The sequence below is a fragment of the Cuculus canorus genome, chromosome 16 (genome assembly GCF_017976375.1).
Source record: "Cuculus canorus isolate bCucCan1 chromosome 16, bCucCan1.pri, whole genome shotgun sequence".
Lineage (NCBI taxonomy): Eukaryota > Metazoa > Chordata > Aves > Cuculiformes > Cuculidae > Cuculus > Cuculus canorus.
The window spans coordinates 16,487,927-16,503,509 of record NC_071416.1 but is presented as its reverse complement, the minus strand read 5'-3'; the positions used below and the strand labels follow the sequence as shown (position 1 = coordinate 16,503,509).

At 47.2% G+C, this 15,583-nt stretch overlaps 1 protein-coding gene across 1 annotated transcript; it reads left to right on the top strand.

Moving 5' to 3' along the window:
- The first annotated feature begins 3,579 nt into the window (after positions 1–3,579).
- LOC104057408 (somatomedin-B and thrombospondin type-1 domain-containing protein-like) lies at positions 3,580–12,169 on the top strand. Its single transcript, XM_054081457.1, has 5 exons — positions 3,580–3,835; positions 6,644–6,838; positions 7,769–7,847; positions 8,566–8,742; positions 11,219–12,169. Exons 1-5 carry the CDS (start codon positions 3,616–3,618, stop codon positions 11,334–11,336), a joined length of 789 nt encoding a protein of 262 aa, XP_053937432.1. The 5' UTR covers positions 3,580–3,615; the 3' UTR covers positions 11,337–12,169.
- The last annotated feature ends 3,414 nt before the right edge of the window (positions 12,170–15,583 follow it).

Here is a 15,583-nt window from a genome sequence, read left to right as displayed (position 1 = left end):
GATTTTCAACTTGGTAACTGTTCACAGCAGCAAAAGTGTAGGTGGAAATATTGACCTCTGTCATCTTTTGGACAAGCATTGTTGCCGTTGCTGTGGATTTGCGTCATGTTCTGGGAAGCTCGGGTGAAATGGTTGTGCTTCTTGCTGAAATACAATGAACAAGCAGAGCATCCCTTGTGATAGCCTTGGAGAAGGGTTTGAATGAGTTGGCAGACAGCTCTCCTGTGGCCTTTGCATATCTGTAGAAATCAGCTCCAAGAAATCAGATCACTTGGTTGGCTACTTTCCTTCTAGGCTTTTACAGACTTGGCTGTGACAATGGAAAGTAAAATCAGAGGTTCTAAACCAAACCTTTTTTTTTTTCCTGTCCTGCATACTGATAGCTCTGCTGTTTTCCTGTTGCTGGAATGCACAGGAATCCAAGTCCTGCATAAGGGACATAAAGTATGACAGGCTTGTACAAACACAGAACAAAGAAAACAGTGCTGTCCTAATGTGTTTGCAATATACATATATTAACAGAGCATAGACGGCTAGAGGCAAAGTGATGAACACTTAAGAATAGGGTAAATCCTGTTTAAAATCCTAGTAGATCTACATCCGGGCTACGTAATTATATTTTTAGTGGGGAAGTTATGGCAAAATAGGGTTTAAGAAGGTATTGGGCAGCTTTCCCCATTCCTCAGATGGGTGGATCAGCCTCTGGTGCAGGCAGGGACACTGATTAACTAGCCAGAGTGAAAGTGAGAGTAAGCTTCTCTTTGTCCCTTGGAAGGGACTTCCCATCTGTGACATCCTCCTGCCCCTCAGAGTTAACAAATCGAGCAGGAGAGCCTCTGGGAACTGGGTCAGTGGCAGCTCCAGTGCAGTGTGACTTAATTAAGCAAAGGAAAATGAACGGGAGGGCAGGAACCCCTCGTGACGAGCAGGCAAAGCAGCTGGGTTTGAACAAGCAGATAATGTCACGTTTCACCTGCCCTCGTGAGCTGCCTCTTGATATTCCCTGCAGGCTGGAAGATGCAGTCTCTGCTGCCAAGGACAGCCCTGCCAGCTGTTCCGCTCCTGACCCTCTCCCTGTAAAATGGATGAGCCACGTTGCTTTTCTGTAAAGCGCACTGCCTTGGCTCCAATATTCCTCACAGGACCAACAGTCCCACTTTTAGACTCGGCAAATGTCTTGCAAGAAATCTGTTGCTGGGCTGATGTGGTTCAGCATGGCTCAGGCCATATTCTCCTTGGCTTTTTTAACATTACCATCTTGGGACCCTGTCAGAGGAAAAAAACCCTAAACCTGAAAAAAAAACCCCTAGGTCTATGTCAAACCAGAATACAGGAGAACAACTGCTTTCAGACTGGGAACAGGAGACGAGCAACTGAGTTTGCTCCCAAGAACTTTACATGGGGGTGGATTAAATATAAACCCAACTGAAATATCTGGACCCAGATCAAATTTTCCTAACAGCACAGGGTCAGTCAAAATTGCAGTCTTTATGTAGACACATTGATTTCTGAAACTAATTTTCATTTAGTCAGGTTTTTTTTGTCTCAGAATAATGTGAATGTGTTCCTCCTACCCCAACAATTGTTGGCAGGAGGACTTGGAGCATGGAAGCATCGGTGCTGGAAGCAGAAACACCTGGGAGATATTCTCTGTTACTGCCTCTCAGTTAATTGCGCAAAAGCTGCACAAGCTTCTGGTTTGTGTTGACTAATTAGCTGAGTAATGCAATCTCTTTTTGAATGTACTTCCTGTTCTAGATCAAGAATGAGACATACATTGATTAAATGACTTACCCGCAGTGGTCACATAGTGAGTGACTCACTGGCAGAGGCTGGAATTAACACCTGGTATCGTTAAATTCCTGCTTCCTAGACCCCATGGCCTCTTATTTCTAGCGCTCTCCTCTTACCTCTCCTGGCCTTTTTGCCTATGGCTCACTGCAGGTTTGTTACATGTGTGATTTCCAGGGTGACAATATCTGCCAAGAAAACAAGACATCTCTCTTTTACTACAGATATCTACAGAAAGACAAAGAATCTCAAGTTCCTTTTATTTATTATCTTTTTTGGAATGTTTTCCATGTCATGCCTGAGCTGGTGCGGTGCCAGGTCTCCTCGGCTCCCACGGCTCCAGCATTACACATGGCGAAGCTGTCTGCCTGTCCTCTAATATAATTTTCTGGTTTTCTAGAAGCATCTTTGCTGCAGTTTCCCTGAAGTGGGGACATTCTGCCCATACCCACTGTTAGTTCAACAGCACCATCGGTGGCCAAGAAATCAATGGGTGGGTTTTATAAATCCCAGTACAGTGTTCAGCAATGTATAACATCTGTTGTGATCAATATTTTAGAGCAAGCCTGTTTGATAAGAAGTTACAGTAAAGTCTTTAGCTTCCTACTGAATCGCTACATAATTCACAGGAGTGGCTCTAATCACTTTAAGCTTCTTGCATTTGAAAGTAAGCAGAAAACGCAGAGTGATTCTGTAGCGAGGCAGGGTAGCCAGCTGGATTGTGTTTCTCACAAGATGCTGTACTGGGAATTAAGATTTTGGAGGAATTAAATGGGTTTTTTTTTTAATTTTTTTTTTTTAAGTTTTTTCCAGGTTTTTTTTATGACTTGAGGTATATCCTAGTGATAGGATGAGGGGCAATGGGTATAAACTGGAGAGGGGCAGATTTAGACTAGACAGAAGGAAGAATTTCTTCATGATGAAAGTGGTGAGGCGCTGGCACAGGTTTCCCAGGGAAGCTGTGGCTGCCCCATCCCTGGAGGTGTTCCAGGCCAGGCTGGATGGGCTTTGGGCAGCCTGAGCCAGGGGGATGTCCCTGCCCGTGGCAGCGGGTGGAACTGGATGGGCTTTAAGGTCCCTTCCAACCCAAACTGTTCTATATGTCTATGCTAGAGTCAAATCTGGCAAAAAAAAATGGTCTTTTTCATCACTGGCTTTCAATGATAACCTTCATGTTCATTTGGCTGCGAAGTGCTAGCGGGGCTGAGATTATATCCTTTGGTTGTGGAAGGCCATGGAGGCAGCACCATTGGATGCATGGACACAGAATCATAGTTTGGGTTGGAAGGGACCTTAAAGCCCATCCAGTTCCACCCCTCTGCCACGGGCAGGGACACCTCCCCCTGGCTCAGGCTGCCCAAAGCCCATCCAGCCTGGCCTGGAACACCTCCAGGGATGGGGCAGCCACAGCTTCCCTGGGAAACCTGTGCCAGTGCCTCACCACTCTCATGGTGAAGAAATTCCTCCTTATGTGTAGTCTAAATCCGCCCCTCTCCAGTTCACCCCCATCCCCGCACGCCTCTGTGAACAGCCCCTCTCCAGCTTTCAGGCACTGGAATGTCGCTCTAAGGTCTCCTCGGGCCCTTCTCCTCTCGGGGCTGAACAACCCCAACTCCCTCAGCCTGTGGCGATACGGGAGCCGCTCCGGCCCCTCTCATCACCCCCGTAGGCCCCTCTGGCCCCGCTCCAACAGCTCCGCACCCTCAGGCCGAGGGTTCCCGCGCGGGAACCACGCGATGCGCCGCCGGGGGGTCCCGGAGCCGCGGGACGGGCACGGCGGGGGAGGCGGCCCCGTCCCTCCCCTAAGGCGGGCCGGGCCGTGCCATGGCAGCCCGGGCGGCGCTGCTGTCGCTGCCGTTCTTGCTGTGGCTGCCCCCCGCCGCCGCCGGCGGCTGCGCCCCCCGCGGGCTGTGCTGCCCCGGGCGCGGCCCCGGCTGCCGCTCCACGGGCTGGCGGCCCGACGGCTCCCACGGGCTCTGCTACTGCGACCAGGCGTGCGCCCGCGCCCTCGACTGCTGCCACGACTACGCCGACACCTGCCCAGGTGAGACGGCCCCGCCCGGGGCGCTGCGGGCAGGCCGGTGTGTGGGGGGGTGCCTGCGGGGGGGCTCCTGGACGGGCCCCGGGGCGGGGGGGGATGTGCTGCGTGCTCGGAGCCGACAGAACCGCGGGACGGGCCGTTCCCTCACTCGGTCAGACTGCCCTGAGGCGGTCCGCACCGGTGGGCCCGCGGCGGGCGGGGTGCGTCGGGATGCCGCGTGTTTGCGTGAGATGGAAATGCGGAACGGGGCATTCCTGGACTCGGACAGGATCCCCTGCGCTGGTCCTCAAAGATGCGGAGGTCCCTGGAGCAGGTGAGGATGCTGTGTGCCTATAGAGGACAGGAACACGGAATGGGACGTTTCCTGACGCAGTCAGACTCCCCTGATCTCTGATCTCCTCGATGATGCTGAGGTCCCCATGGGCAGGTTGGGATGCTGTATGTTTGTATGAGATGGAAATGAGATGGAACAGGATATTCCCTGACTCGGAATGCCCCAATATGCTTCTCGGAGACGCAGAGGTCCCCTGGGGCAGGATGCTGTGTGCTTGTACAGGACAGACGTGTGGAACAGGACATTCCCTGACTCGGTCAGAATCCCCTGATGTGGTTCTTGGAGGTGCTGAGGATGGCGGGGGCAGGTGGCCGCAGGGCACGTTGGGACGCCGCGTGCTTGTATGGGACAGAAACGTGTAACGAGATGTCCTGACCCAGTCAGAATTCCCCCATCCTTTTGCCTCCTGGGGACTGAATAACTGTGGACGGGATCAGGTCTGCTGCTCATGTTAATGCACACATCCTTGCAAAAGGCATCGACAGCTGCAGCTCCAGCGCTTGATCCGGTGGGAGCCTCAGCCACAGTGCCGGGTCCCTGGGCGGTGCGGCCTTGCCAGGGGCACAGCAGCGCTCACTCCATAAACATCTTCTGCTCGAGGACCGGTGTGAATTAAAGAGAAGTTATTTTAGTGACTGATGTAATCTCATATTCCCTTCCCATGAACAGCATCCTCATGGACTCTTCTCTGCTCACCGAATGCCTTTTTCTTTTAACCTGTGTATGGTTAGCAGAGTTTTGCTTTAGGCCGATGGTCAGACATCCCCGTGATTTAATTGCCTTTTTCCTTTCAACTGAGAACTAGAAAATGAGTGAGAAATTAGTTCATTCTGAAGTGATTTAAACAAGCTACGTCTGTGAATGAAAACAGACTGGTGGGTCTGGAGACCGGCAGCCCCTGAGTGCCACAGAGCGTAGGGAGCATGAAAGTGCTTTTGAGGGGATCCCGCAAACCTGCCTACCCCCACATCTGCACGGAGGATGCCCCTCGCTGTCCTGGTGCCGGGGCTTCCAGGGGAAGGGCGTGTTGGTGCTGGAGACCCCAGTGCCACTGGTGTTTGAACACAGCCAAGCTCTCGGGTGCTCCTTCTGTGTCCAAATCCTGTTGCTCTAGGCGCTCACACCGGATAACTGGGATGGATAACTGGGATAGACAGGAACCCTTCGTGTGTCTTCTTCATATTACAGGAAAGTAATAAGAAAAACGTGCTTGAAGGCCCTTGTTAGGCGCAGTGAGGGGTGGGCAGGGGGAAGGCTCTGCTCTCCTGTGCCGGGCACCGCTGCCAGGCTGTAGCCCTTGCTGGCAGCTCCCAGCCTGGGGTCATCCCATGGCTCCAGGAGGAACAACAGCATCCTGCTGGCCCACGTCTGGCGAGACAGCTGGGTTTGTGCCCGATGGGATGTTTCTGCATTATTTCTTGCAATGTAAGGAACCCAGTTCTGCTTTAGCTTGTATTGCCTTAGTAGTTTTCTTTCTCCCAGCGCTAAAGCGCTGCTTTGTCAAACTGACTTGTAAAGCTGAATATTAAAGCAAAGGCATTAATATCTGATGCTAAATGAAACTGAAAAGAGCAGAAGCTTCCAGTTCCAAGAGTTTAAACGAGATACACAAAAGGATTATAGTGTTGGGTAGCCTGCAGTCCAGTATACTGTCTTTTTTGTGGTTCTTTGCTGTATATATGAAATATCTCAATTACTTAGGTAATTGATTTAGTTCTTAATCTTTAAATAGGTTTAAAAAGCTGTTTGTGGTGTCTTTAGACAAAGAAGAAAAGCAATAGCGTTTGAAAGATATTCCTAACATTTCTGAAGACAAGGGCAGTTTCAAATGATGTTAATGCAGTAATTAGGGGTTATCTGTATTCCGTTGGGGAATAAATTGAGGTGTGAAGCTTGAGCTGCTCGGAAAGGCTGGGATTCACAAAAGCATTTAGCAGGTTGCCTCCCAGTGAAATCAGTGGGACTCAGGCTTTTGAATGCCTTTGTAAATCGGAGCATAAATATCTGTTACCATAAGGTGCTGAGCATGGTGGCTCTTAATGGATTTGAATGGGCTCACCTGCATCTTTAAATCGAGCAGCAGATTACTAGTGGAGCTGAACTGTGAACTGAGGAATTCCTTGTGCCTGAGCACATGGGTTGGATTTTTCCATCCTTCTCTTACCACTCAGTTTGACCTTGTCTGCTTCTAACACTTTTCTGAGTTCATCCGGTGCAGTTCCTAGTTTGCAGGGGAGTCTTGTGGTGGTGTAGGTAGAGGGAGGTGACTAGACCCGTATGCACTATCCTGTCTGGAGCTTCTGGCCAGGTAATTCCCTGGGAGCAGAGCTGCTGGGGAGTGCCAAACACAGCTGTGGGACACGTTTGAGATAAGGAAGGTGTACTCAGCTGTCTCAAATAGTGTTTTACTGGAGAAGGCATGTCACTAACATCATTTCTGTAACTTTCCACATGCCTCTTTGTTTCTGTTCTTCCAGCTATCCCTTGTGTGGTATCTCAGTGGAGTGTCTGGAGTGGCTGTGCAGAGCCTTGCAAGACAACGTATCGTGTTCGGAAGAGGCGCATCATCCAGGAGCCCAGGAACGGGGGAGAGGCATGTCCTCCTCTGGAGGAGAGGGCTGGCTGCATGGAGTACTGGACTCAGCAAGGAACAGAGTGCAAACAGTCCCTGCGTAAGTCCTTGAAGATTTAAGTGTCTGGCTAATCACGGGGAGGACTCTTGTTTGGGTCAGCAGAGCTGTTCTTTCTTTACTGCATTTAAAAACAGTAGTTTTCAGACACCAGAGTGTTTGCTTTGGGTCTGTCTGGTGTAATTGAGAACTGAGACCTTCACACGAGGGCTTAGAGATATCCTTCCCAGTACTGGAAAGTATTGCCTGCTGTTTGCTGTGATCTGCTGTTTCAAAAGTGAAATATTACAGGCCTGTTGGGATCTCACTTAAACAGGCATAAATCTCTGGCAATTTTGATTGAGCCGGTAGATTTATGCCGGTTTAAAACTTCTATATGTGGGTGTTGAGCACTTATTTTTTCTTTTATATTTATTTTAAATTTATTTTATAAGTCATCTGCAGAAAGTCATGAAAAAGCAATGCCCATCAAAGGCAAGGTGTGACTTCTCTGCAGCGAGACAGAGTGCAGGCAGGAGAGGCCTCCAAACAGTTTCTGGAGAAAAAGCCTTTCAGTTTGTTCAAATCAGCTTTTCATACCTTTACTGATTTTTTTTAGAAGAACTGTTTATCATTTTTGGCTGTTATTTTTGGATTAAAATCTGTCCAGTCTGGATGTCGGCTACAACTGACTTCTTCAAACCTGGTGAGAGTTGGTATTAAGTGAATATTGCTTCCCCTCTCTGTCTTTTGGGTGTACCTGTTACGTTACACTTACTCTGCTCAGGCAGAAGCCTGGCAACAAGGTGGATTCTCTTTTCAGTGAAGTGGTTGATGGTCACGCAGAACATGAAAATACAAAGTCAGACTTTTTTTCCTCTCCCACTGAACCGTATGACATGAGAAGCCCATCTTTACTGTTTTGCAGATGTAAACAGACTTAGTGCCATATTGCCACTTACGCTGTCTGCTCTTTCTCTTTGGTATGCACAGTGCCAGCACTAATAACAACAGGAGGGTTTGGAAAAGCAAGGAAAAAAAGAGCTGCAGCTGATGGCGATGAAAGAGCAGGGTAAGTTGGAGGCTCAGCATGAGGGCCTCAGTCATACTCTACCTTCAATGTCTCTCTGGTTGCAGTTTTGGGCTCAGCTTTTTGCTCATCAGAATGAGCGTTTCCCAGCAGAAGGGTGGCCCTTCACCGGAGCAGGGTGCTGCTTTCCTCTCAGCAACAGCACCAGGTGCAGTGCATATGAAGGTTGTGGGTCTGTCTTGATGTCAGGCCAGTAAAAGACTGAAATCCAGCTGTTTGCTCATGATGTCGCTGCTGTTTAATGCTGTGTGACCAAAAAGCCAAAGACCATTCGCTTCAGCACTTCTCAGTGTGGAATCTGGTGCACTTTGTACTTTTTTTAGATAAGTGGGTTAAATTCTCAGGGGGCAGAGTTTGCTATCTTGTTGCATGGGAAGCACATCCCTCTCCCATTTCAGCCCCCCTTAGCTCTAGCACTGCCTGTTTTCCCCTGCAGCACTGTTGCACACCACAGGTGCAGCCAGGGATGTGCAGCAAACTCTGTTGCATTTCAGCTTCTGAGACACAACCGTCTCTGTGTGTGCTGCTCTGCCTCTGGGCTGGTGCCTCAAACACGGAGGAGCTTGGCATCAGCCTTCTCAGTCCTCTTCTTTACAAGCTGAGGTCATCGCTAGCAGGGACACAGTCCTAATTGGAAGGGTTATCTCCCTGGGCTCTAATCTTATTATTGAGATGATATACTTGATTATTTTGGTTGCAGGTACTGTGTTGAATTCCAGCTGGTGGCCATCACACCAGGGTGCTTGCAGAGCCACCACTCGTACACTCGCTGGATGCAGTATCTCAGGGAGGGCCACACTGTCTGCGTGGAGTGTCAGTACCCAGCTTTAGACTCCAGAAGTCAACACTGTTACGGGGATGGCAGTGGAAGCAAAAGGTAAGAATTTTAGCTTTTGTTTTCATGTTGAGTTTTTCATTCTTCTCCCTTGATCTGCTTGTCCCAGTTTCATAACGCGCTGCACACAGCTCTCTGGGGCGCCCTGCAAGTATTAACTGGTCTTTCTTCCATACCATGAGTTTCTTGCAGATGGTTGAGCAGAGCTTAAATGTGATACTTGTAAAGAAAGGTGGAAGAAGATGGGAAAGCAGCTGCTTCCCTGAGAAAGAGGATGGTGGGATGCCAGAGCCTAGAATGCAGCATGTGTTAGCTTTGCTTATATCTGCTCACAGGTGTCTGGCTGTATACTCTTTTTTGCTTGCCCTAATTTTTAATTTTTGCCGGTGTAAATCTGCCAGGAGACATGGACAGTGTGTGGTAACCTGAGAGCGGAGGTTATGCCGACTGACCTGTGCCATGGCACACCGGCTGAGGCTCTGCGGGGATGCATGCACAGCTGTTGCTGTCCCACCCACGCCGTGCCTGCTCTTTGCTTCTCACACTGTCGGTTTGGCAGCTTATGCCAGCATTTAGCTCCCTGAGATATTGTTCCAAGAGTGACTCTCAGGAAGGAAAACATCTGACAGAGTTTAAAATAAACTCAGCAATGCTGGTATGTTTTGATGAGTATTCCCTAATTATCTCCTTGTGTCTAAGTGGAGTCTGGCTTATAAATGCTTCAAGTCAGAGAGATGCTTGTTATCTGTGCCTTCTACCTGTCTCCCACTCTGTAGAAGACACTAGATCATTTTAACCAATTATGCAGCTCAAGAATTTTCCCAAAATCCTTGATTTATGACCAGATCTGCAGCAATCAGGTGAGGATGGCTAAGAGAATCCTCACTGGGTTCTTTCTTCAAGAAGATTATAAGATACACAAGGCAAAGCATTGTGACAGGAAATTGATGTTTGAATTGTCTTCTGAAAGATCTACAAGTAAAGCACAGAGCTGACATCTGTGAAATTGTTACTCAGCCTGCGTCTGGGAGGATCAGCTGCTCTGCTTCACGGCGAGCAAGGTGTGGCAGTTGTACCACGTAAATGACCAGACTGCAGCAGTTTATGCCCACGTTTGTGGGGTGGAGGGAGAGAGGCTGGATGGACTGGATTTGTAGCAAAGTCGTTATTTCTCTTTCCCACTAGCAAGATCACAGTAAGCAAGTTTAGTTTATGTGTTTAAGTTGTAAAGCCTTTTAAAGGTAAAGCTGCAGCCCAGAGCTGAGAAGGGTATGGGACTGCTCTGTGCACAGGCTGCTTTATCTGGGATCTTCATCCTCCCTGTGCGGTTTCTGGTATTTTGAAATGGCCCAAGCCAAAAGAAAAATACAGTGAGCCTTTACCAACCATGTGTGATGCACAAAACCCTGTTCTGGAACATCACATCTCATTAAACCAAGGGCAGGGTTATATTTGTGGAGGTAGAACAGTGATTTTAGTTTCCACAGAACTGTAAAACAAGCAGAAGTTGTGGGTCTGTTGGGCTGTTCTGTGGGCAGCTCTCTGCATAGGGCACAAGTTGATCCAATTGTGGTTTTTCTGCTTCTCCAAAGGCTGGAACTGGGATGGTGAAGAATTCCCTTACACCACTAAATGCTAAAATTTGGCAAGGGGCACAGTGCTATAGCAAATTTTCAGTTTCTGTGGCTATTAGGCCAGCATTGCTTGTGCAGCCACTGATTGGGAGAGATGGCCTGCAGATCTGCTTGGTTATTTGAACAAGCTATTTCTCTGTTCAGTATTGAGGACTGTCTGGGAGAAAAGGTGTTGGTTGGTTGTTTTTTTTGTCCTCTACTGAAGAGGCCTTTGAGTAAACTTCTTCCAACGTGTGTCATCTGGTGCCTCCAGCCAGCTGCCACCCAGGATCTGTGTGTTAGTGGGTAGCTCTTAGCAAGGCAGAAAGCTTAGGCAAGTGTTTCACTAATGTGGTTATCCAGAGGTGCTCCTGTCCCTGCTCCTGCTCACGCAGATGTGTGCTGGATATTGTGTGAGAGGTACTTATTCAGCATCTCAATGGCTATGGGTGGCAACTGATCTCTGCCTCTGAGAGGGAGCATGATGTTATGAAGAAAAATGGAGAAAGAGGGTATTTTGCCCACTTTGCAACCTGTTAAGTGTTTCAGTACAGGAATTATGAAGATGTTGGTGTGTTTTGTGAGTTGTTGCATGCAATGCTGCGTACCTTGAGGGAATGTTTTGGATTTATCGTCTGCAGTATGTGCTGCTCGGGGTTCTTCTAGTCCAATGTTCCTATGAGACTGGTTATGGCTTTACTTCACTCTGTGGTAATCCTGTGGGAGTCACTGTGGTTGCCACTTCTTTACAGTGGTAAAAAGGCAGAATTGGGTCCATGGAATGAAAATCAATATTAGCAAAATAATTAGCATTTACTGGTGATTTAAGCCTTTGTCATAAAAGTGAATTCCGTGCGGCAGAGGTGCAGCACATTAACTTTCTCCCTTTTATGATTGTGTTTCAGGAATCAACTGTTGCACTGGCAGGCAGTAGGGAACCCTCGATGCAAGGGAACCTGGAAGAGAATTCGCCAGCTGGACACTTGTTCCTGTCCTTCTGTTCACAGCTTCTTGTTCATCTAGCTTCTCCTGATGGTCCCAGCAAGCGAGTGCAGTGGTGGCTTGTCTGGCACGAACATGTGGCAGCAGTGGTAACCACAACCAAAACAATGACTTCTCCTTGCCAGATGTGCTGCTTACTTTCAAGCAGTGGCTGTCTGCACTGGGGAATCCTGAATCCTCTTTGTCCCTGTGTACTCCTTGATTTCCAAAGAAATGAAAGTGGCTGTTGAAGTGCCAGTCTTTTCCTGCCTGTACATCTCCTTTGCCTCCTCTGCTTGAGAGAGGCCTGTCTAACCCTGATGACTTTTCACAAATTGCCCCTTTCTTGAGAGGAACAAGAATTCACCAAATCAGAAATTGGACAGAAAGGCCATAGGAACCCAGGTTTATTTTTCTAAAGTCTCAATGAATCAACAACGCAAAATAAACTCACGTGCCTTCTATTCACCGTGATGGCACTTCTTTGTGCATCCTTCCTACTTGTGCTTATATATGTTTTCCCTTTGCTTTCACCCTTCCTGGTCTTATAATTTCATACAGATCCTCAGTCTTACAGAGGATTGATCTTGCATGGCTGGGATAATAGGCAAACTTAGAAGTGAGCCTGTTCTAATCTGTGAGAATTACCAGGATACCAGGTACCAGGCATAAATGGGCCCTGGGATTTCAGGTATTAAGGAGCATCTCTGAGGTGCCCCAAAATGCAGTGCAGTCCTGTGGCTCAAAATAGGAAGTCATCCCAGGCGGGCTAGCTATAGCCTTGTGTATTCAACTGGAAATTATTTGAAATATTTTCTTTATATTCCACTGATTTATATTCATACTTTTCTATAAATGAAAATAAAGGAGGCTGGAAACATTCTCCCAGTATGTATCTATTTGATTAATCTGTGTAGTGCCTTCTCTTTAGCACGTGAACCTGCCTGATATGTTCCAGCCAATCTTGCGGCTGGGTCCTCTGCTCCAGGAGGCGAGTTGCTGCTGTCCAGCTCCAGAACTACTCAGGATTTACAGGTCCAGCACTGTGACCTACCACTATGCAGAAATGGATCTGGTATTTCTTTTCATATACACATACTTCTGAATCTACTTAAACAAAATTGCGGAAGGCACTTATGCGTTGTGGCAGGGCGCTGCAGTGCTGAGTATCTCGGTAATTAAATCTGTCAAAACCTGGGTGAGTAGCTGGTGGTGACTCCAGAAGACAGTCTTAATGCTCAAGGCTGACTTTGATCTAGATTTGGATCATGAAACTCATCTGGTGACTGTGTTGAGTGTCTTTGATATTAAAGGGCACTGAGGATACGTGCGTGTGTAGTACAGAAGTGAGAGGTCTGAAAGCACCTGCGGCCTCTTGGCCAGTACAGTATGGATTTGAGAGCAAGGCTGTACTTTTTATTGTATGTTGCAAGCTTCCACTGTGGATTAATGACTCACAGTGGGGTGATCTCAGCCCAGATTAGCAAGATTTTAAGAAAAAGAACCATAAAATTTGTGCTTCACTGTCTGACATAATCTGTAACTAACTGGTGTCCTGCTCAGTGCTCGCTGGTTTGTGAGTAGAGGGATGTGATCCTCTGAGGGCTGGCTTGGGAATGAATAACCAGATCACATCATTTTGGTTTTTGTAATAAGGAATGTCTACTAAGCCACTTTGATTTTCTTGCTGGAGATATGTAATCGTAGTAGCATTTAGTTGTTGGAAGTTTTCCTTTGTCTTGCAGAAGCCCCATATTGGGCCACAGGACCATAAAGATGCAGCTGGTCATTTCAGGAGCTGTTGGAAACATTTTTCATTCTCAAAATCTACCCAAAGGGACAACATGAAACTCTGCTCTTATCAGATGCTTTCAGAATTGAGCACTGAACCTATAAAGGTTGCAATTTTTGCTTAATAATGCTAAAAAACCTTAGTCTTCCAAAAGTTGCATTCGCCCCAGTGCCCCTCTCCTACAACATCAGAGTCAGGCAGAGAGGAAAAGACTGTATCGTGAAGTTATGAATGATAGTGTCAAGTGGGAAAAGCTTTTATTCTAATCAAGAAAACAACATGGCACCTTAAACTATCTTAATTGCAATCCCTTTGATTTACAGAGTACTGAGGCATTAGCTGTACTATATTTGGGTGTAGGACTTGCATTAAGTTATTCTAAGACTTCCTGTCAGATATTTAGTCCTGACATTAATATGTTTTGTGGTGAACCTTTCAGGAAACGGTGACCGGCACCTGCCATGAGTAAATGGTGTAAAAAGCACCCTCCCTGACTCCAGCTCTTGTTGAAAGTAGACTCCCCTCCTGCTTCAGTGTCTTGAGGACGAGTGAGCCTTGGGTGATGTTCTCTTGGTAATATTTTGCCCTGTTCTGGCAGGAGCTATATGAAACTGGCCAGTTTTGATCTAAAGTTGGTGTATTGAACTTTGCAGAATCGGTCTCTTAACTGAGCAAAGGTAGCTGTGGAGAGCTGCTGCTCAGAAACAGTATTCTGGGCCAGATCACTATAGAACCTGGGCTTAATTACATTTTTTTTGAGACTCACAGTAAGTTTGCTAAAATATGTTTTTGGTTGACTGAAACTGCTTGTGAATTCATGCTGCATTTGATGCTTAATCCTCATAGGTGGAGGCAAAAGAAAGAGAGGTTTAGAAGTGGTTATGTTTTTATACCTCCTAAGTGAAGTGTTTTGATTTTGGAATTTTATTTCAAGATTGAAACAATCAGAGTCAAACAAAATATTTCATTCAACCCCCTCAATGTTTTTAAGTTAGTGTTTTGTGGAAAGTATTGGAGAAAAAGAACTTATTTTGAATTGACCAAAATGATTTATTGATAGCAGTTGCAGATTCCTGCTCGTGAGACAACTGCAATGCTAAATCAGGCAGCACAAAATAGTTGTCTCCTGGCCTGGTCAGGGTTTTCTTTGCTCGTCCTTCAGAGCTGATAACATGAGGTCCTAACAAGAGCCGCTGCTGGTGGCATAATAGGACTTCCAGTCTTTTTCTTCTGTCACCGTAGGATGCAGGAATTAGCCCCCGAGGGACCCTCATAGCAGCTATGTTTCTACACAGGCTATGTCGCTTGATGAAACAAAACATTGCAAATGTCTCGCTGCATCAGCACACCCTAAAAAGAGCTGTGCAGTGTGCTGCCTCCACCTCCACACCACGGGTGACTGTACGAACAAATCCTGTTGGTACATTTCTGGGACAATGAAGGAGAGATGCAAAGCAATGCAAGAATGAAGGGGAGATGGAATGAAGGAGAGATACGTCTGTGTGTGCAAGAGAGAGAGTGAGTGCATGCAAGAGTGAGCCTTTGCAGCAGAAGATAATGAAGCTGTCAGCTCACTTTCATTGCAAATGAAGATTAATTCATGGTGTAGACACATACTGGGTCCTGTCTGTTTCCCTCTAGAGGCTTTATCTCTGTCCATCTTCATAATCTCCATAATTTCCACAGCCTGGGTTTCAGGAAAGGTAAGACCAGTGGAAATCCAAGGCGAAATATTCCTGAAAAATGGCTTTGTACAGTAAACAAGCAAGGAAACATCACATTGAGGAGAGGCTGTTCACTGAAGATGACAGCTGTTCCCATGACAACGCTAGAACCTTTCACCATTGGATGTCAGCAGGAGAACATCTCCCACAGCAAGGACACAGAGCCAGGATCTTAGTCCTCGTCTCCCATAAATCACCCTGTTGGGTACCGATAATGAGGAACCGCCAGTCGTGCACGTGCAGCTCCATCTTCCAGGCACCATCCTGGCTCCCGATGAAAGGAAGAGCAAACAAAGCTGAAACACCAGTGAGTTGAATTATGTAAAAAGAAAATTAAGCCCAACTGATGTTCCTACATTTCCCTCTGCTCTCCAGCTGAGGATCACAATTCTTAATGATGAAAAGGCAAGCAGAAATCCAGGCCATTTTACGAACTGCAGAGGAGGCCGTGTGATTTTCTCTGATTTAAAGAAATCTTTCATCATCATGAGATAGAGAGGGAGGCCCTGGAGAATTCTGCTTTTCTTCACCCTAACCTTGCAGCGTTCAGCCTGTGATTCCACAGTTTTCTTCTGCATTGGAACAGAAGGGGTAAAATAGCCTTTTGCCATGGGATCTTCGTTAGGACTATCAGCAATCCGAGTGTCATGGTATGCGTGCCTGAGCTGCTGCAGCCACCTGCATGTATGACCATCACCTTCCTTTCATCAAGGGAAAAGCCTGCATACATTTGGTAAAAAAAGAATTAAAATGTGCCCAGAAAGCTCAGGAGC

What these genes read in the sequence shown, in the direction of transcription:
- LOC104057408 (XM_054081457.1), top strand. Translation starts at nt 3,616, where the DNA reads ATGGCAGCCCGGGCGGCGCTGCTGTCGCTGCCGTTCTTGCTGTGGCTG. An exon ending in GATGGCGATGAAAGAGCAGG is followed by an intron (nt 7,848 to 8,565) that starts GTAAGTTGGAGG and finishes TTTTGGTTGCAG; the next exon opens with GTACTGTGTTGAATTCCAGC. An exon ending in GATGGCAGTGGAAGCAAAAG is followed by an intron (nt 8,743 to 11,218) that starts GTAAGAATTTTA and finishes ATTGTGTTTCAG; the next exon opens with GAATCAACTGTTGCACTGGC.